At 40.1% G+C, this 22,020-nt stretch overlaps 1 protein-coding gene across 1 annotated transcript in view; it reads right to left on the bottom strand.

Annotated features, from left to right (window-relative positions):
- Positions 1-4,192: 4,192 nt before the first annotated feature.
- Positions 4,193-22,020, bottom strand: part of LOC128864198 (dynein axonemal heavy chain 5) — a 129,016-nt gene continuing 111,188 nt past the window's right edge. The window contains exons 37-38 of the mRNA XM_054103757.1: positions 19,683-19,815; positions 4,193-4,761 (exon numbers count right to left, since the gene is read on the bottom strand). Of these exons, the coding sequence (XP_053959732.1) occupies positions 4,508-4,761; positions 19,683-19,815 (387 nt within the window). The 3' untranslated portion in view covers positions 4,193-4,507. The remainder of the gene's footprint in view (positions 4,762-19,682; positions 19,816-22,020) is intronic.

Raw genomic sequence — 22,020 nt, 5'->3', positions numbered from 1 at the left:
AGCCAAAGCCAATCCAATGTATCTGCTTTTACATATGTAGTTTATTTACTGAAATGTTATATTTATTTTTATTTTCGTTATTACTTTATATGCACTTTTGCACATAAATAAAATATACACTTTTGAAAAAATACATAGGCCAAACTTTTGTTTGAATATCTTTTATTCAACTACATGGAGAAAGTTCTGTGAGGAACTAAACGATGTTCCAGCCAGGTCAGGAATATAAAAACCACTGTCCAAAGGAGTGAAAAATCCAATTGGTACACTAAAGGCGCCGGATGGTACTTCGACGGAGCACTAAAGCTTCTTCTCAGAACTCATTTCCTGACTGTAGACTTAACGTGAAAGGATGTCCTCAAGAGGGGATACTATCGCCATTGCTTTGGTCTATCCTGGCTGGCGATCCGGTACAAACCCTTAACAATAAAGGGTATAAAACAATAGGGTATGCAGATGGCATTTCTGTAATAATTAAGGGCAACCACGAAAGGAATATAAGGAACTTTATGCAGGATACCTTAAATATAACCTGAGAGTGGTGTAAAAAAGAAGGATTATCAATCAACCCTTCCAAAAATTACCAGAAAAAGGGTTCTAAATAAAACCACACTGGGAATAAATGGAATAGAAGTACCTCTAAAGGAAGAGGTTAAATATTTGGGAATTATCTTGTTTAAAAAACTCACTTAGAAGGCCCACTTCAACTCAGTAATAAAAAGGGCAACGAAAAACCTTAGGACAACGAAACAACTCTTGAGTAAATCCTGGGGTCTGAACTCTAAAATGACCTTCTAGATCTACACCCAAATGGTAAGACCTATTGTACTATATGGAGCTTTGGTTTGGTAGGTTACAACAAATCAAACTACTGCTCTATCAAAACTGTGTAAACTACAAAGGCTGGCGTGCCTAAGCATAACAGGGGCTACGAGAACTACTCCAACTGCTGGCATGGAAGCGCTTTTAAATTTACCACCGCTACATTTAGCAATACAAGACGAATCTACTATGCGAGCACTTTCTTTTCATATGAAAGAAAAACTTAGACCAGGAGATCTGGTCATCTGGACACCTCAATATCTTGAACAGGGTTCAACATCCCAATTTTATAAATAGAACCTCTACAGCACACAGATGGTTCCAAAATGCTCCAAGGAGTAGGAGCAGGTATAGTGGGACCTAGAGCACACAAATCTCTAACACTAAGTACAGATACCACGATTTTCCATGCGGAGCTCTTCGTCATAATGGAAAGAGTGGAAATCATGTTCAAAAGACGGTTCGAGAAAGTAAAAATGGAAATACCTTCGGACAGCTCAGAGCCTTGAATAACTTCACATTCAAGTCAAAAGTCCGAATAGAGTGTAACGATGCACTCAACAAACTGGCTACTCATAATCAGGTCTCACTGATTTGGGTACCAGGACATGAGAGACACGAAGGAAACGAGAAGGCAGACTTTCATGTCAAAAAAGAGGCAGAAGGGCCATTTATTGGACCAACCCCATTTATCGGCTTTAACAAAAATAATATAAAACACTAACCAAAAACTGGATCCAAACTAAAATTAAGGAACACTGGAACGGCACAAGTGGCCTTAATCACTCCAAAAAGTTTTTGAACTTCAACGCCAATAGAGCAAAATCTGTTCTAACCCTAGATAAAAAGGGTCTCAGATTACTCTGTGAAGCGCTTACAGGTCACTTTGCCTGTAATAAACACTTTAACACAATAGGATTGTCTAGTACAAGATCATGCAGGTTCTGCTGTGATGAAGTGGAGTCACTTAATCACCAACTGTGAGGCATTAGGCCACAGGAGACACAGAATCCTGGGCTCGTACCTACTAGAGGAGGAAAATCTACAATTGCGCCCTCCTAAGGAGCTGGTTCGATTCCTTGATATACTAAATAATTAGAATTAAGTAATTAGGGGCGCACAATAGGTCCACCAGGTCGCAGTGCCTTAGTCTAACCCGTACAATCATTACAATTACCATTCAAAAACGAAATAAAGAATTAATAATTTTTTTTTTATTAAAAAGTTTTAAAATAATCTCCCCTCCCGTTGAGCGGATACCTCTCGTGGGTGAACAAAGGTTGACTGACGGTGTGTCTTCCCCGGTGGGAGGTTTCTCTGTACATACATATATATATATATACAGTGAAACCTCCCCGTGCGGACACCTCCAATAAGCGGGCACTCCCCATAACCGGACAAAAACTGAGGAACCAAGCTTTATGTTGTGTTTTTAGAACGAATTCCACTCTAATAACCGGACGCGGACACTTTTTCTCATTTTTTTTATTCTAATCACCTCTCGAAAGCGGACGCGGACCTCTCGGTAACGGACAAGCAAAATATATCACTGAACAAATGTGTAAAGAAAACAATAAAACCTCTCATAAGCGAACGCGATACTCTAATCCACGAACAACAAAGATAGTAGATAGACAATAGTTGAAATAACAGATATTAAAAGAATATGGATGGGCGGTGATAACGTCAACAAAAAGAAAAAGGTCTTAAACGCGGATGGCTCAAAAATTGACCATTTCAGTTTCAAATGGTTCGTTAAGGCCAGAAGCAAAAATATACCAATATCGGGTAGTATTATAAAGGAAGAAGCAAAAGAAATCGCTGGCCGATTAGGTATTCAAAATTTTTCTGCGTCAAACGGATGGTTGGAGAAATGGCGTAGGCATCATAATGTGACTTTCAAAAGAATATGTGGGGAATCTTCCGAGGTTAATTTCGAGGATGTGCAGCAATTTAAACAAAAACTACCAAATATTTTATTAGGCTACAGCCCAAAAGATATTTACAACGCGGATGACACTGGACTATTTTTCAGTGCTTTGCCCAATAAATCTCTTGCTCTGAAGAATGAAAAATGCGTGGGCGGTAAGTTATCAAAAGAAAGATTAACTGTGCTATTGTGTGCCAATATGATTGGAGATAAAGAAAGGCCATTGGTTATCGGAAAATCAACGCCCACGCGTCTTTAAAATATGCAATATAGGATGTTTGCCAGTGGAATGGAAGTCAAACCGGAAAGCTTGGATGTCTCGTGAAATTATGTGTGAGTGGCTAGAAATGCTTGATAAAAAAATGGGCTGCCAGAAGAGAAAAAATTTATTATTTTTCGACACTGCTACAACTCAACCTCGAGATATTAAACTAGATAACATAAAGTTGATCTTTTTACCTGCTACTACAACATCCGTTTGTCAGCCCCTCGATCAGGGTATAATACAAAATTTTAAGTGTCATTACAGATGCCATATAATCAAACACATTTTGACAAAATTAGGAGACATTCCAATGGACAGACTTTCAAAAACTTTTGACATTTTGGAGGCTGTTTTTTTTTATTAAATCTTCATGCGACAACGTAACTGCAGAAGCAATTAAGAATAGTTTTTTCGAAAGCCGGGCTTCAAAAAGCTCCACTTGAATATTCTGACTTCGAGGCAGAGGATGATATTGCCATATCGACACTAGCGGCTTTGATAAAGATTTTAAATGAAAATCAGCAAGGTCAGTATACAGAAGAGTTTTTGTTAATCGACGAAGTTGTTAATACAGAAGACAATAATATTGACGTTGTCATTGGCGAAATTAATACTGAGAAATTATCTGACGGAGAAAGCGAAGACTCAAATCATATATGTGTCCAGGATGAATGTCAGATCAAGTCATATCCTGAAGCATTAGAACAACTGCGTCGCATTAAACAGTTTCTAAGAGACGATATTACTGGATTCCAATACGCCAAGACTCTAGAATGTCATCCTGAAAACCGTTTTCTGAAACATAAACAGGAAAATCTACGACAGACTACGGTATATGAATTTTTGAAGCCTAAAATATAAATATGTTCAATCAAATATGTATATTCAAATGTGTAAATATATTCATTGTTCCCAATATAAAAATGTACATACATATATATTTTTCAATAAATATGAAAAAAACTGAACGTACCATAAAAAACATAAAAACATTGTTTAAAGAGGTGGGATAGTAATTTTAACTTAGAGTTTTTTTTTCAACCCCCATAAGCGGGCACTCCCCATAAGCGGACGAAAATTGTGGAACCGTGAGTGTCCGCTTGTGGGAGGTTTCATATTAAACATTTAAAAACTGGCATACATGAAAGAGTATCAACAATTGTTCCATTCTTAAACAGTTTTATTTATTTTCTACACAAAATCGTTACAGCATTTCATTAAAAAGCACATTTACTCCACGCTTTTCCTTCTTTATTATTCGACTATATGTAGCAACACATATACCTACATACATACATACATACATATGACCATCAGAATCAAACGCACAAATAACACACACATACATAATTTACACACACACAAAGCTGCTTTGCAAACCGGAAGCACGTGACGGCAAACTTTACCATCAACATTCTCATCACTTTTCCATCGCTGCCAAACAGCTCCTCCCCTTCTTCGGCATTATGCAAATAAGGTAAACATTTCGTTTATTTAATGTCACACAATAAAGCCACGCCACGCAATGTCCAATGCTTCGGGTTGAAATCCGTCTCAAAGTCAATGGAGCCGACATATTTCGCGTCGGTTCGTTGTGGTTTGCGATAGATCGGACACTCGTAGAGTTTGGGGTCCTTACCTGCCGTCGTGTTGATGGCGTAGATGTAAATGACGGGCATTTGTTCGTAGAGCACTTTCATCTTCGACTCAACCAATTTGCCGCTGCGTCTTTCCAGCGAAGCGCCTGAAACCGTACAATAAGTAGAAAAAGGTTGCTTGATTGAACGAGCGAATGCAAATCAAAAAACAACACAAATACTAAATAGAAACAGAATGGAAACTTTTTACGAACGCACATTACAAAAACTACAATACGTCAAAAAGTATATTAAATGCTATTCATACATACAAAAGTACATATGTAAATAAGTGAAATGTATAAAATTCCAAACTATGTATTTTTAGTATAAAATCAGCTGGCGCAATATATTCAATATACTCGTACATACATATAAAGCGTGCGCGTGGGGTCGTATTCATTTGGCTTTCATTTGAGCGAAGGTTGAAAAAATTGTAATTGCAACGCTACAATGTTTCTGGCAGGTATCACACACTTTACTATGCTTACACACACACACACATGTAAATGTGTTCCTTGTATGATACATAGCCAGTGGTTTATTGTATTACTGCCGCATTGGCAGCATTTTTTGATAGCATTTCGAAAAAAAATTAAGAACTTCGATACAGCTTGACTTGATTCCGCTGAATCAATAGACGCCGCGGGAGAGCGATAGGAGCGGCAGTGGCCGATCTGCAAAAATTTGTATCGGTACGAATACTTGAACAAAACTGAAAAATCAGTGCGTCTCCCTAATACCAGCAGGCGGAAGTACTGGTAATTGAGGAAGCCAGTAGGCTACAAGGAGGATGGTTCCATGTGTAGAAGTCCACGCAAGTGGGGAAAGTTACTGATCGCCATTCACCTGGGAGTGGCCAGGACGATTCTTCTACATATGGTCCAAGCAGCTCACAACGTCCGGGATTAGCCCACGTATCCTCTGGTTAGCTTCCGAACACCCGTTCGGGAGTGAGCTAACGTGAGAAGGCGAAGCATCCCAGCATAGCTGGTTGTGCGCTGGGTTTGGGACCTGCCACTTAAAAAGCCCCCCCAATGAAAACAGCAACAAAGCCTCGGATGAGAACTTCCAACACCGATGACGACCTCTGCAAACGAAATAAGGAATACGATTTGAGAGCATGCACCTGGAATGTCCGGTCCCTTAATGGGGAAGGTGCCTCTGCCCGGCTGGTGGATGTCCTCGTGAGAGTAAAGGCTGACATCACTGCCATCCAAGAGATGCGATGGACGGGGCAAGGTAAGAAAAACATAGGACCTTGCGACGTCTACTACAGCTGCCATGTAAAGGAGCGCAAATTCGGTGTCGGATTTGTTGTGGGAGAGAGACTTTGTCGCCAAGTACTGTCGTTCACTCCGGTGGACGAGCGTCTCGCGTCAAAGCGCGATTTTTTAACATCTCGCTAATTTGCGCCCACGCCCCGACGGAAGAGAAGGACGATGCGACCAAGGATTCTTTCTATGAGCGCTTGGAACGTTCCTATGAGCGCTGCCCCCGCCACGACGTAAAAATCGTGCTTGGCGACTTCAACGGCAGGGTGGGCAAGGAGGGAATTTTTGGTCCCACAGTCGGAAAATTCAGCCTGCACAACGAAACATCCGGTAACGGACAGAGGCTGATCGACTTCGCCGGGGCCCGAAACATGGTAGTCTGCAGCACCAGATTCCAGCATAAAAAGATACACCAAGCTACCTGGCTGTCTCCTGGTCGAAAAACGCGAAACCAGATCGATCATGTTGTGATAGATGGAAGACACGCTTCTAGTGTATTAGATGTACGTACGATCCGAGGAGCCAACATCGACTCGGATCATTACCTTGTTGCAGCCAAACTGCGCACACGCCTCTGTGCAGCAAAAAACGTACATCTACCTACGCAAAGAATGTTCGACATCGAAAAGCTGCAATCACAACAGACAGCCAGAAGATTCGCCACTCGACTCTCACTCCTGCTCTCGGAGAGCACTGCCCAACACACCGGCATGCGCGAGCAATGGAGCAACATTTCTCGTTCCCTACGTACCGCCGCGGAAGAAGAAATCGGATTCCGGCGAGCCCGAAAAAACAATTGGTACGACGAGGAATGTCATGCTGTCGCCGAAAGAAAGGATGCTGCCTATAGAGCCACGCTGCGATCGGCGCAACGCGAGCCATGTGGGATCGCTACAGAGAGCTGAAAAAGGAAGAGAGACGTATTATCCGACAGAAGAAACGAGCGGCCGAAATTCGTGAGTGCGAGGAGCTTGAGATGCTGGCCAATAGGAACAACGCCCGAAAATTCTACCAGAAAGTTCGGCGGCTTACAGAAGGTTTTAAGACCGGGGCGTTTTCCTGTAAGAACAAAGACGGCGATCTGGTGACTGACGTACAGAGCAATCTTAAATTATGGAGGGAACACTTCTCGAGCCTGTTAAACGGTGATAGCTGCGCATGTCATAGAGAATGTGAAGATCCCGATACCCCAATCGTTGACGACGGAATTGTCGTTCCGTTACCCGACCATGACGAGGTGAGAATAGCAATATCACGGCTAAAGAACAACAAAGCCGCGGGCGTCGACGGACTGCCGGCTGAGCTATTCAAACATGGCGGCGAGGAGCTGGTAAGGTGCATGCATCAGCTCCTATGCAAAATATGGTCGGATGAAAGCATGCCTGCCGATTGGAATTTAAGTGTGCTCTGCCCAATCCATAAGAAGGGTGAAAGACTGAAGCCCACCGTCAACCAACTGATTGGGCCTTATCAGTGTGGCTTCAGACCTGGAAAGTCTACCATCGACCAAATATTCACAATACGCCAAATCTTGGAAAATACCCATGAAAGGAGAATCGACACACACCATCTTTTCGTCGACTTCAAAGCTGCATTCGACAGTACGGAAAGGAGTTGCCTGTATGCCGCTATGTCTGAATTTGGTATCCCCGCAAAACTAATACGGCTATGTAAGATGACGTTGTTCAACACCAGCAGCGCCGTCAGAATTGGGAAGGACCTCTCCGAGCCGTTTGATACCAAACGAGGTTTCAGACAGGGTGACTCGCTGTCGTGTGACTTCTTTAACCTGATGTTGGAGAGCATCGTACGAGCCGCAGAACTTAATCGCTCAGGCACAATATTTTATAAGAGCGTACAATTGTTGGCGTATGCCGATGATATTGATATCATCGGCCTTAACAACCGCGCTGTTAGCTCTGCCTTCTCCAAACTGGATAAAGAGGCAAAGTGAATGGGTCTGGTGGTGAACGAGGACAAAACGAAGTACCTCCTGTCTTCAAACAAACAGTCGGCGCATTCGCGTATCGGCACCCACGTCACTGTTGACAGTTATAATTTCGAGGTTGTAAAAGACTTCGTTTATTTAGGAACCAGCATTAACACCGATAACAATGTCAGCCTTGAAATCCAACGTAGAATCTCTCTTGCCTACAAGTGCTACTTTGGACAAAGTAGGCAACTGAGCAGTAAAGTCCTCTCTCGACGAACAAAACTAACACTCTACAAGACTCTCATCATGCCCGTCCTAACGTATGGCGCAGAAGCTTGGACGATGACAACATCCGATGAAGCGACGCTTGGAGTGTTCGAGAGAAAGATTCTGCGTAAGATTTTTGGACCTTTGCACGTTGGCAACGGCGAATATCGCAGGCGATGGAACGATGAGCTGTATGAGCTTTACGGCGACATAGACATAGCGCAGCGAATAAAGATCCAGCGGCTTCGTTGGCTGGGTCATGTCGTCCGAATGGATACAAACGTTCCGGCTTTGAAAGTATTCGATGCGGTACCAGCTGGTGGTAGCAGAGGAAGAGGAAGGCCTCCTCTGCGTTGGAAAGATCAGGTGGAGAAGGACTTGGCTTCACTTGGTGTGTCCAATTGGCGCCGGTTAGCACGAGAAAGAAACGACTGGCGCGCTTTGTTAAGCTCGGCCAAAATCGCGTAAGCGGTTATCGCGCCAATTAAGAAGAAGTAGGCTACAAATCCCATATTTCTCTTTTATGGGTAATATCGCTATTCTTTCGCGAAGCCAAGCTGCTATCCAGGCACCGGGCTCGGCTACAACAACCTCTAACGTGGTGGAACACAGTAGGAATAGCCTTACCACCTTGAGTAAAAACCATAAAGTTACCTTAATCTGGGTCCCGGGACATCGGAACATTGAAGATAACGAAAAAGCAAATAAACTGGCAAAAGAGGGATCCGCCATGACGCTCTTTCAGAATCGGTATTCACACCATTAGGTGTAGTCAAGAGTACAAATCGCGGATTGTAGATGGAGAGACCAGACGAAATGCAAAATTAGCAGAACCTTATGGTCCACCTACAACCTCAAGCAATCGTCGACATTGATAAACATGAAACGACGGGACGCCTAGAGACGAACGGCAGTCATAACTGGCTTTTGGTCTGTCGGAGAAGAAGCAGCCAAAATGGGCATCCCACACAGCACGTACTGTCACAGTTGTAAACAACCGAAGAAAAAGGAAGCAATCGTCTCGAACAACTGTCTGGCTTAGACGTTAACAACCTAATAAGGTTCTTCAACCGCACAGACTGGATAAAGTCTTGCTGTAAATTACTATTAAATAAGTTGGTAATGAGGATGTGGCAACAAAATGGTGCGGAAACGCTAGTTGGATTCTGGATGAATCACCACTTTAACCAACCAACCAACCAATACTCGAAATCAACGACATTGACGTAGGGGGGCAGTCATTAGTGCCAAGTTCCAATGCTGTTTTAATATCCAGCAAATAAAGCAAATGACTAGCAAAAAAAATTTTTGAAAATCAAAATTTTTTCGGGCCACTGACTATCCCTAACCCCATAAGTAATAAGTTTTGTTTTGAAAAATATGAAATTGCAACACGTAGTAAAATGATTTAATACTCAACTCAACTCAACTATCTCCGCAGAGTTATGAAGCACAACAGTTTTAACTTACTTTGAGCTTTTAATATTTTTTTATTAGTTTGATTATTTCTATCTGTTCCCGAGGTTTGGGAGATTTTCGCAAAACTTCTTACGCATATGTATGTAAATTGCTACGCACACACATACATGCACATAGTATAATTTTCAACTAAGGTAAACATCAATTACGGTAGCAAAGCTTGCAGAGTAAATTTTCATCAAAGTTGTCCTGGTTATTGAAATGTTTGGTTGAGCACGAATTTATTTTTTTGGCCATTTACGTATTACCTCACCACCGGTTAGCCACAATTTTTTCGATGGGTAGTTGCCGATAGTTGGTTCGTGCTGGCACACATACAAACATATAATAAGTACACTGGTGAGTGCATTAGTGTGTGTGTGTGTGTGGTGTTCGCTTTTGCTGTTAAGCAAAATTACCCCAGGGAGCAAACGTAAAGAGGAATGAATTTACGATGTGAAAAGCGTAAGAATGGGAGTCAACACAACCCGAAATGGAATATTTTTTGGTGTTAATGTGCATGCATACCCACATCTTGATGGCATTTGGAATGGTGCCATTGGCACGTGGTAGAGCTCATTTTAAAAGTAAAGAATATGCACTTGTTTGAGTAAGTGAAGAAGCATTCACTAAAACGTACGAATTCTGTCACCTCAGCTCATAAAAAATACACAAATCCCTACTAGCTAATGGGAATAGCACAGCTGCTGCTCAGAGCGCGCTTGTCATCCTTTTCCATTATAATCGAATTTATTTAACCTACTCAGCAACGACGCTGCTGTAAGAAGCAGACGCTCCTTTGTAATGCTTTTATCGAATTATTGGTTTTTGTGATTGACCAGTAACAGAATTCCTTTGCCTTCAGTCAATCGGACAGTGACGTTTATAAAGATAAAGTGGCAAAACGTAGGAACATTTATGCAGATACATATCTACACAAACAATTTTATTTGGACTATTTGCAACTTCTAATGACTTTGCGTTATATAGTAACCACTTCTGCATACATACATACATAAAGGATTTTCCAATAAGAGCTGTTATTAGAGGTATTTTCCCGTAAAAGATCAATAGTTGTGTGGCACGTAGCGCCGTCTTGTTGAACATAAACGTTGTCCAGATCAATACCATCCAATTCCGGCCATAAAAAATCGTTAATCATCTCTCGATAGCGCAATCCATTCACCGTAACTGTTGCTCCTGTTTCATTTTCGAAAAAGTAAGGTCCAATGACTCCGCCGGACCATACTACTGTGTGCAAAAAGTAAGGTGAATTTATTTGTCAAACTTCGCGGGATTAAAATTTCGCTCTAGTTATTTTTTTCATGAGTTGGTAGCACTGTTAATAACATCTGGGCCAACTTTCATGTGAATGTCATTATCAGTAATATATTTACGCTTGTGTTTACCAAACGACCAAGAGTGCATTTTTCGATTTTTACAATGTCTGATTTGATTGAGCAGAGAAGTGACATCAAATTTTGTTTGCGGAATGAAATTTCGGCTGCGGAAACGTTTATAATGTTGCAGAAGGCATTTGGTGATTCGACCATGTCGCAGAAAAATGTTTATAAATGGTACAAAGACTTCAAAGAGGGTCGAGAACGTGTTGATGACTTGGAGCGCTCCGGACGACCATCGACGTCAACAGATGACCAACACGTCAATAAAGTGAAGGAGCTAGTGCTCAAAAATCGTCGCTTGACTGTTAAAGACCTTACTGATATGATCGGAATATCAGAAGGATCTGTGAAAACCATTTTGAAAGACCATTTGGGCCTACGAAAAGTCAAATCTCGTTTGGTACCGAAAACTCTCAATTTCTTGGAAAAAGTCGTCGCGTTGATGTGTGTGAAACAATGCTTTCAGACTATCAGGACAAGCTCAAATGCATCATTACGAGAGATGAGACTTGGATTTATGCTTACAACCCTAAAACAACCGACCAATCAAGCGAATATCGTGCTAAAGGCGAGGCCAGACCAAAAAGAGCACGACAAAGTCGTTCAAAAATAAAGGTCATGATTACAGTTTTTTTCGATTTTCGTGGTGTGGTGCACTATGAATTCTTTCCACCTGGCCAAACTGTTAATAAGGAATATTATTTGAGCGTTATGCGTCGTTTACGTGAAGCAATTCGTCTAAAAAGACCAGAATTATGGGCCAACGACTCTTGGTTTTTGCATCACGATAATGCACAGTCTCACACTGCACTTGTTCTTCGTGACCATTTCGCCAAAAATTCCACGCATATCGTTCCGCAACCACCGTATTCGCCTGATTTGGCTCCGTGTTACTTCTAGCTATTCCCAAAACTCAAGAGACCACTCCGGGGAACGCGTTTCGAGTCGATTGAGGAGACAAAAGCTGAATCGAAGAAGGTGCTGATGACTATACCGGAAATGGACTATTTGACATGTTTCGGGGATTGGAAAAATCATTGGCATAAGTGTATTTCATCGAGAGGGGATTATTTTGAAGGGGATGAAATTGATTTACAAGAATAAATAAAGATTTTTCATTTTACAACCAAATTCTCCTTACTTTTTGCCCACAGTAGTAAACCGCACCAAACAGTCACACGTTGAGGATAGAGAGTCTTTTCAACAATAACTCTTGGATTTTCTAAGCCCCAGATCCGACAATTTTGCTTGTTGACGAAGCCACCGAGGTGGAAATGGGCCTCATCACTCAAGATGATTTTTCGATGCAACTCCGGATAATTTTCATGCATTTGAACGACCCAATCAGCAAAGACACGACGTTGTTGATGATCGGCCGGCTTGAGTTCTTGTATTAACTGGACTTTATAAGCCCTTTATGGAAAATACGGTGTAATGACCTTTGTGGAATGCCTAATTCCAAAGAACGACGAGAAATGGACAAACCTGGGTTTTCTTCAACACTTTCGGCTACAACAGTAATATCTTCGGCTGTTCAACATGGGTTTTATTCTTCACATCACTAACCTGTCCCAACAGCTCGAATTTTTTCATCAATTTCTGTATTGCGGTCCGACAAGGTGCTTCACGATGAGCCAAAAATGTTCGAGTTTGACGAACCGTATCTGCCAAATTTTCAACATCTTTATAGTGGATTCTAATCATTTCAAAGCGTGTATAGTTCCATTTTTATTAATGACTTAGTTTCTACTTGTCAAATATCAGAAAATGGCAGCTTCAAAAGTGGCATCGACCGAAATAGCGGGCTATTCAAAATAACACCTGTTATTGGAAAACCCTTTACTTACACTTTGCTTGCTCTCAAAATGATTATGAGAATGAGATAGATTAGACACGAGAATGATAGAAAGAAGGTTGCGCCTATCAGAGAGGAGTGACGTCACACTAGCCTAGTTGCGCAGTGTTGCCAACCCTTTGCTCTTCGCAAAAAATGTACTTCCTTTTTTAGTTTAGTGTATGTTTATTTTTTTAATTTAAAGCTGTCAAAATTGTAAGTTAAAAAAATTACTATAATTAAAGAAAAGGCTAAAAAAGGCCACTCTTGCATTTAAAGCTTATACTGAGATGATTTCAGAGCTATTGAAAATTAGTTGATTCTTACAAAATGCGATGTATTGAAAGTGTAAATCTAATTTGTTGCTCCTTTCGAGGTTAGCCAAGAGTATTGGATCTTCTTCTCTCAACTCTTCTCAACATTTAAAACCTTTCTTTAAATTTTAGGAAGCCTTTGAATTTACTGAATACGAATTAAAGCCTTAAGGGGGGGGTAGGGCTTAGCGCTAAAAAAAAACACTTTTTTTTTGAATTTTTTACAGAAATATGGCTTAAGATACTTTAATAAAATCAGTTGCATGTTATTGTACATCTTTTCAACAAGTTTTTAAAAAATATTAATAATAAAATATTGACAAATAAGCCCATGACAGAGTTTTTTTGGAGATATGTTTTTCGAGAGGTGCTCTGCGGTGCCAATCGGCATTCGTCGTAGAATCATCTGAAACTAAAAAAGTCGAATTTTTCAGTTAAAGTATGACGTAACGCTCCCCCCTACATTAATAAATTTATTTTTTTTTTCATTTTTGTAGTTTTGGTGGCAAAAAAATGTAAAACGAGCATTTTTGGCGAAAAATTTCGCCATATTTGTAAGTGAAAAACAACCTTAAAAAAAAAAATAAAAAAAAACAGTGTAGGGGGGAGGTATTTTTGATTTAGAAAACGTGTGCCAAATTTGAAAAGAATCGGTTGAATAGTTTCGGAGTTGTGATTGGCACCGACTTTTAAGAAGTCGTTTCGGGAAAAACGCGTTCGAAAAAATGACTCTGAGAAATTATCGATGCTCCGCATTCGAGGTAAAGTGCCTACAAAGGCTATAACTTTGAGAGTTCTGCTCCGATCCACTTACAATTTTGACACAACATTCTTGAAATGATTTACTATAAGATGAGTGAAGAAAAAAAATTTCGATTTTGTGACCCTACCCCCCCCCCCCCCCCCCCCCCCCCTTAAAGCCGTAGAGGTGTAATCATTTCGTCCGGTCCTCAATCCTTAGTGGGGCATAGGGCATTAAAAGGTATATTCATAGTAAAAAAAAACATAAATAGCAGATAATACTGAAGAAACCAAAGCGAACTTTTTGAAAAAGGATTAGCTTTTCTTGTTACATAACCTCAAATATAGCAAAAAAGTGGTTTTCGGCCATTTTTTAAAGATTTTAAAGATTCACTTAACAGCAGCTTTAAATACAAGGATGGATTTAAAAACTCTGTTTTTCCATAAGTCTATTGTACATAACCATAACTCATTTACTTTAAAAGACGCACACAGTAAAGGGAATTTGTCAGGCATACAAAGTTCTTTAAAAATTTCAATTGAATAAAATTCAACAAAAATTCAATAAAAATTTGACATTTTCTTTTCTTTAAATGAGCATTTTAGTGTTTTTTCATATTCAAAACTAGGCAACACTGCATTTGCGAGTGAAAGATTTGACTACTTGTAGGAGAAGAAGAAAGATAAACTTGGAAAAACTTAAATAAAGCAAGGAAATGTCACACACAAATAACGTACGAATAATACCCAACAATAATCGCAATCGCCAATAATGTGAAAAAATGATAAAAAATAAAGCTAAATAGAACTGATTGAATTATTGAAATTTTTTTTAAATTTATATTTTACAAACTTAATATATAAACTTCACAATTTAATTAGAAGAGGCTAGAAAAATGTCACCAAGAAAGAACTAAAACGCCGTGGCTAGATAACAAAAAATGCTGAATCAAGTTACGAATATGGTAATCTGGTCACGCTGATCAGCGATTGGGCTAGGGTGACGTCACGAAAAGCAGCTGATAATGCCAAATTTGCTGACAGCAAAGTTACAGTACCACGATAGGCGCTTTCTTATTGTTCTCTTTATCACCATTAGCTGTGCTTGCGAAGCTTATGATTTTTAAGGGGTTAGGGGTAGTCAGAATTTTCAAGAAAATGGATTTTTTTTCCATTTCTTAAAAATGTTGTGTGAAAAGTTGAAGTGAATCCGAAAAATACTTTTCGAGTTACAACAATTAACAAAGGGCGCTTGTGCGCGCCGGCGGTCGATAACAAAACTTTAAATGCGTTTTTCTCAAAGCAATATTTTTTGAACTGATGATCACTGTAACTTAAAAACCGCTTGGTAGATTTCAATAAAATTTATACTGCTTTTGTAAAACACAAAAAACTTGTGCTCGATTTTTTTAAGCAATAAATTGTCGGTTTTTTTCTCGAAAATGTTAAAAAGATTTCCTCAGGCCACTATATAGTTAATTTTGAAAAAAAAAATGTTTCGGTCAGGCACAAAATCATCTATTAATAAAAATAATTTCTCTTGTCCGATTGATTTTAGATGAGTCTCCAATGACTTGTGATGATCACCGCAAGGGAGTTCTGGAGAAACGGGCTCCACATAAACAGCGATAACTTTTACAATTATTATTATTATATTTTTTTTTTTTTTGAAATTTTGCTAAAGTCAAGTCGAAACATTATGTATTAATGCTTTGTTTTTATTTTTGTAAAATAAAGCACCTGACTAGCAAAAGAAAAAATTTTGAAAATCATCATTTTTTCGGGCCTCTGACTACCCGTAACCTCTTAATAATTATAAAAACCTATCTGCCTTTGACGTTCACATACGCAAGACTCTAGCAAAGTAGAAAAAAGGCGAAAGCAAAAAAGTGACATTTCATTTAGAGCGAAAGCTGATAGTTTCTGTACAAAAAATGTTCCCCAGCAAATGTTTGCGAGCAAAAAAAAAGCTAATCAAATACCGCCGGAGAATTGTCAAATTAGAGTATTGTAATTTGAAGTTGAAAGAAGTTATAAAGAATTACATATGGAAAAAGTAAGTAAATCTACTTTTGACTCTACGAAATGTGTCTGGAGAACACGCAATATCGGGCTTTTCAAAATGTTTCTACTTTTCTACTACACTATAATTTTAAATGTAAATCAGCAATCAGCTGTGCGTGAAGCTTGCGATATTTTATTGGTTTTCTATTACTATTTTTAATATTATTTAACGCCGGGGTAATATTTACTGGAAAACTAGCCTATTTATTTATTGTCATCTGTAGGTATATTTGCAGCCGCCGTAACCGAATGTATTGGAGCGTAGGTAGGTAGGTAGGTGGGGTGGCTATTGCAATGACACACTTAGACCTTTCGTAGGTCCATTGTGATACCACTGGAGCTTATCCTTACCCTAGGGGTTCCTCTTCAAACCATCTGGTAGCTTTAATAAACGAGCAAAGCTTCGTTAGTTTTAGATGCGCTATCTCCGCTACATCAGTTAAAAATGCCATGCAAAGAGTGCGGAGCCTCCTTGTAGCTAAGCTTTCACACTCACATAAAAGGTGTCTGACTATTTCCACTTCTTCTGTATTAAGACAGCTTCTACAGAAATCGAAGTACGGGAGTCCTAACCTTCTAGCGTGGCTGCCTAATAAACAATGACCAGTTAATACCCCTATCATTTTTCTTATGGCTTCTCTAAGTCTTAGCAAGCTTTTTGATCGACCGCTGTTGAATTTCGTGTGTGTTGCACACTTCGCATGTTGAGAGGTTTTGCCAACTTGCATTTACCTTATTGATGGTTTTCCTATCTATCAGTAGTTTACAAGTAGCTAAAGGCATGGGTATCAGCGTCTTATCCACTTGGAGGTCGAGCGTTGTACCGATTCGAGCAAATTCATCTGCCTTGCAGTTCCGTGCTATACCTTTTTTCCCCAAATAAGGTGCACTTTGTAGCACTTAGATATGTCATTTAGAAGTTTAAAACATTCTAAGACTGTTTTTGACGAGTGTGTTTTAGATTCAAGTGCTTTTATTGCCGCCTGACTGTACGAGTATATGAAGATTTCACTTATGGATAATACTCTCGTTTTTATTACTGTAAGCCCCTCTTTTATGGCAGTCACTTCCGCCTGAAATACACTGCAATAATCAGGAAGGCGAAAATATTTGCTAAGTCCGAGTTTATCGGAGTAAACCCCTCCACCTACTTGGCTGTCTAGTTTTTAGCCATCTGTATAGATGTTTATATCATTTTCCTTGACACTAATCCCAATATCCCATTCCTCTTTGGAAGGAAATGCTGTGACGAAGGATTTATCTTAGTTGATATCCTTAGACTTACAGAAATCTACTTTACCAGGAATGAAGAGGAATTTTTCTTAAATTGGAGTGTCCTCTCTGGTTTATTCTGAATACACCGATTTCTCTTAATCTGAGAGCCGCCTTGGCAGTTGTTTGCTTGTCGAATTGCTCTTCGACATTTGACATCCATCTTAGTTTCCTGAGTAGCGGGCCTCATCACTAAATCACAGTGCCGTTCCACCTAGAGTCGGAGGAGTTATTTTTGGAATTCGATATTTCCTGGTAAATAAGATGATTTGAAGCGTTATTACCATTTGAAAGTGTGCAGGTTTGAAATCCCGGACCCGAAACACCAATCGATAGAAAGAGTTTTTTCGAATGAAAAAGCTCTTCATAAAAAACCATCTGCCATTTAGAGGCAGCGTAGGTCCGCCCATTTATGGATAAACAGGAAGACGCACACCAGAAATAGGAGCGGGAGTTCGGCCGAACACGCAAGAAAGTGTGGAAACGCCAACGCTAGCATGCTGATTTTTTTTTTTAATTATTTGAGACGATTCGATCTTGAAAGCAGAAATCTTGAAAATAAAACGATAGCTACAGGTATCTCGCTGCCAAAGTCGCAAAATATTTACTTGTAGCGCTCACCATTAACTTTGGCTCCATCTTCAATTTTAGACCAATTATGCCTCCCGTAAGCAAATACTACACTTTTTGATATACTTTTTTTATTTTTCACTGAGCGGAAACTAAGGGGCATTCATTAAAAGTGGTGGCACTAGACCAACAAAAGGGTTCTGTACGTTTGATTGCCAAAGCAAAGTATTGAGAAACTAGAAAACAAATAACGAATTCGCCTTGTTTCATTCTGAGTTGACAGCCACATGGGCACGGCGAAAGAAAAAATACAACTCAGCTGATTTACCAACACCACCTTTAATAGATTCGCCTTGACTGAAACTATCCTGCATACGGCTAAGTTTCTAATTTATACTCATGCGCCACATATTTCCTTATTCAACCATAAGTAGATGTATGTTCAGCTGAAGTAATCGCAAATGGAAAGAATTTCCCAAAAAGCTTGAATCCTTATTTTTTTTTGTTTTTTTTTTTTTTGGTTTGCATTCGCTAATAACGAAACAGCTGAACTTAATTTAAGAGACAAATGTTGAAGTCAATCGTCAATTGAAAGTCAATTTAGAAGTAACAACAAGTACATTGGTTGGGGAAAAAGTAATGTCGTATTTTGTCAATTGAGCACGACATTTAAACATATCTTGCGTTGTACTTATTACATCGGGTTATACTAAACGGCGATTTGAAGACGACAATCTGTACTACAAGTGTCTCTTTGACAGTGTTGTGATCGTACGTTTCAGTCTTAAGTTATAGCGCGTCAAAGATGGAGTCCACCAAGCAAGAAATTCGTCATATTTTACGTTTTTACTACCTTAGAGGTAAAAATGCAACGAAGGCGGCGGCAAAAATTTGTGAAGTTTATGGGCCTGATACTGTATAGATTCGCATAGCACAGCGTTGGTTCGATCGATTTCGTTCTGGTGCAGTAGATGTCGAAGATGCACCCCGTACTGGTAGACCAATCGTCGTAGAGACGATAAAATCGTAGAAATTATCTAAAGAGACCGGCATGTGAGCATTCGCTCGACTAGTCAGGAACTAGGTGTAGACCACAAAACCGTTTGGAACCATTTGCAGAAGATTATATTCCAAAAAAAGCTGGATATTTGGGTGCCACACGTGTTGACGCAAAAAAAATCTCTTGCGATTCTCTGCTAAAACGGAACGAATTTGACCCATTTTTGAATATAAAGGGGGGATTATGAAGTTGCCTTCTAAATGGCAACAAGTTTGCGAACAAAACAGTGCATATTTGACTTGAATCGGATAATTCTAAGTACGTTAAGTAAAGCATCAAATTTCGATCACAAATACGACATTTTCTTTTCCCCCAACCCAATATTATAATAGGTCAAAAGTAGAAGGAATCTATGAGTGCATACATACATACATACATAGGGTGCTACTGATACTCACAAAGCGATTTTTTACCAAAGTTTAACTGTCTTGTTAAACCACAAAACACGAACAAAATCTCAAACTTTGGCCTTAGTTTTTTTATTATTTTTTGCTGAGTAAGCAATTTTGAAGCTCATTGTATTTTTTTGCAAGTGTAGTTTTTGTTAGAATATGAGGTAAATTTTCATAATAAATTAACCAAAAAGTAAACGAAATAATCGCTGTACGAGTTTCAGTGACGCCCACTGTACATATCGCATAACGGTGGGCGGCAGGTGATTTGCCAATAAAGCAACAACAAGCCATGTGCACAGAAGAAAAAAGCATCTAAGAAAAAGCATAAATGTGGCGCATACAATGGTAATAAAATAAAAGCAGCTGTGACTTCCTATGAGCTCAGAGGTCATAGCCTTTCGAGTGGCATGCCACAATCACAGGTAATGCCGAGTAAAACTCACCTTCCAGAAACAGGCCATGGACGTAGACACCTTCGGTGGGGTATTCGGCGATGTCTTCCTTGTTATAGCGGGTTATTTGATTTTGCAATACCACCGAGTCCAGAGCCCAACCCTTATGTGCGCGTGTCACTTCCTGATATCCCACGCAAGTGAGCACGCCGAGGTTAGTTTTCCATTTGTTTTCATTTATGCGTGTTTGGTTTATTGTTTTGTTTTTTTTGGTTTGTTTTGTTTTAGTACATAAGCAGAAGCAGCGATAATACATGCGTGTGTCAGCAATGAAGTGGGGCCAGCGCAGTTGTTGGATGGACATTGTAATTGAAATGGAAAGGTAACAAAATTAAATTAGAAATGTTTTGAAATAATAAACAGTTATAAATACTGCTAAATAGCAACAGCGTACAAAGAGATCAAACCACGCACTCAAGCAAAAACATCACACACACACACATAGATATGTATGTATGGGCATGCATGTGCATACGTCTGTGCAGCCCAAAGTTCGCTAGAGTTTTGTTTAGTAATTTAATCACATACTGATGGCATAATCAACATAGCAATCAACCGTCGCAGATTCCGCTGAAGAGCACAAATCCACGTATGTGCATACGTAAGTTTTTCCCACAGCGCACAGTGCGACGCTCTCATAATAGAAATGGATAAAAATGTCTATGGCGAAAGTAGAAAAGCGTCAAATGAATGGATCCCAGATAATGCTGCAATGTGCGAGGTTTGATCAAGCAACGGGAAAATACAAATTCTTTAGCGTAGAAAAGAGCCGGGAACTACTTTGAATTCCTTACTACAAAGCCAAGCATAGGCTTAGACTTGGCAATTACAAAATCTATTACTTTAGAAAAAGAAATTTTCGATGTAAATATCACAGCCAAATCATTCTTTTCATAAATTTTTGTAAGGATGGTTATAATCGAGCATGAAGACCAACATTAAGACTTGAAGAAGGCTTTCGATACTGTCAGCCATTTCACGCTACTAGATGATATTTTTCAGTCGACACTCCCGCCAGGGCTGAAGAGGTGGTCCGCCAACCATCTGAGCGGTCGTCAATCGTCAGTGATTTTTAGAGACCAAACATCCAAACAGAGGAAGATAAAGCAAGGTGTTCCGCAGAGTGGTGACCTTTCAAGCTTTCTGTTCAATTTCTATCAATCGAAGCTTCTCCAGAGGGAGTCTTCCTGGTCTCATACGCTAACGCCTGCACGATAATAGCGTCGGGCAATGACATTGATGGTCTGTGTGCCAAAGTGAACGTCTACCTCACCGACTTTTCTCGCTTTTTCACTGCGAGAAATCTCCAACTTTCCCCCACAAAGTCCACGGCGGCCCTGGCGGAAGGAGGTCAAACTGCAACCCAAGGTAAAAGTAGATGACCCACCACTTCCGACTATTAACAATCCCAAAATTTTGGGTGTAACATTTTACAGTTAACTCTCTTTCTCTGTGCACACAACCGCAATTGCCACTAAAGTCCAAAATCACAAAAATATCCTCAAATCGCTTGCGGCAGCTCTTGGGGCAAAGACAAAAAATTGTTGCTATCGACATTTAAGGCAATTTTCCGGCCGGTTCTAAACTATGATGCACCTGTCTGGTCGCCTGGAACTAGTGACATGCAGAGGATAAAGTTCCAGACTTGCCAAAACACTGCTATTCGGACAGCGACGGGTTGCCTCCTGATGTCCCCTCTTTAACACCTTCAAAACGAGGCACAGATGCTCCCAGTAAAGAAGCACAACAAACTGCTCAGCAAACAGTTTCTACTTGCGTGCTACCGCAGGTTTCACCCTTGCAGACACCTGCTTAAGCCAGAGCCCCCTCCAAGGTCGTCAGGAGACACATCCTCAATTATACCGACGAGATCCAGGGCAAAACGAACAGACATCTACTGGACCAGACAGTGTGTAGACAGACAATAAACGACATTCATTGGTAGACCATCACCCCCTTCTTACGCTCTCGACCACTGAATACCGTAATCGGAGTCCAACCACCATCTACAGCAGATGAAGAGCTTCAGCTTTGCGGTGAGACCCGCGTAACACTGGCACAATTACGTTTTGGATATTGTAGCAGATTAAACACCTACTTATCCAGAATTGACCCCGACATACCAAACATATATCCGGCATGTAAAGGCACCCCACACGACACTAGCCACCTTTTCAACACCCCTCTCCCTATGGACCCAACCCGTCGAAACAGCATGTTTCCTGGGCCTACCTTTAGATGAGCCAGACGAAGACGACCGGTGATATACCCCACACTGACGGGTTTGTATTGCTGCTACAACAACAACAACCACCATTAAGAGGTAAGG

Source organism: Anastrepha ludens, chromosome 2, assembly GCF_028408465.1.
Source record: "Anastrepha ludens isolate Willacy chromosome 2, idAnaLude1.1, whole genome shotgun sequence".
NCBI classification, from domain to species: Eukaryota; Metazoa; Arthropoda; class Insecta; order Diptera; family Tephritidae; genus Anastrepha; species Anastrepha ludens.
Note: the sequence above shows the minus strand (reverse complement) of the source record. Positions and strands in the feature narration are given on the sequence as shown.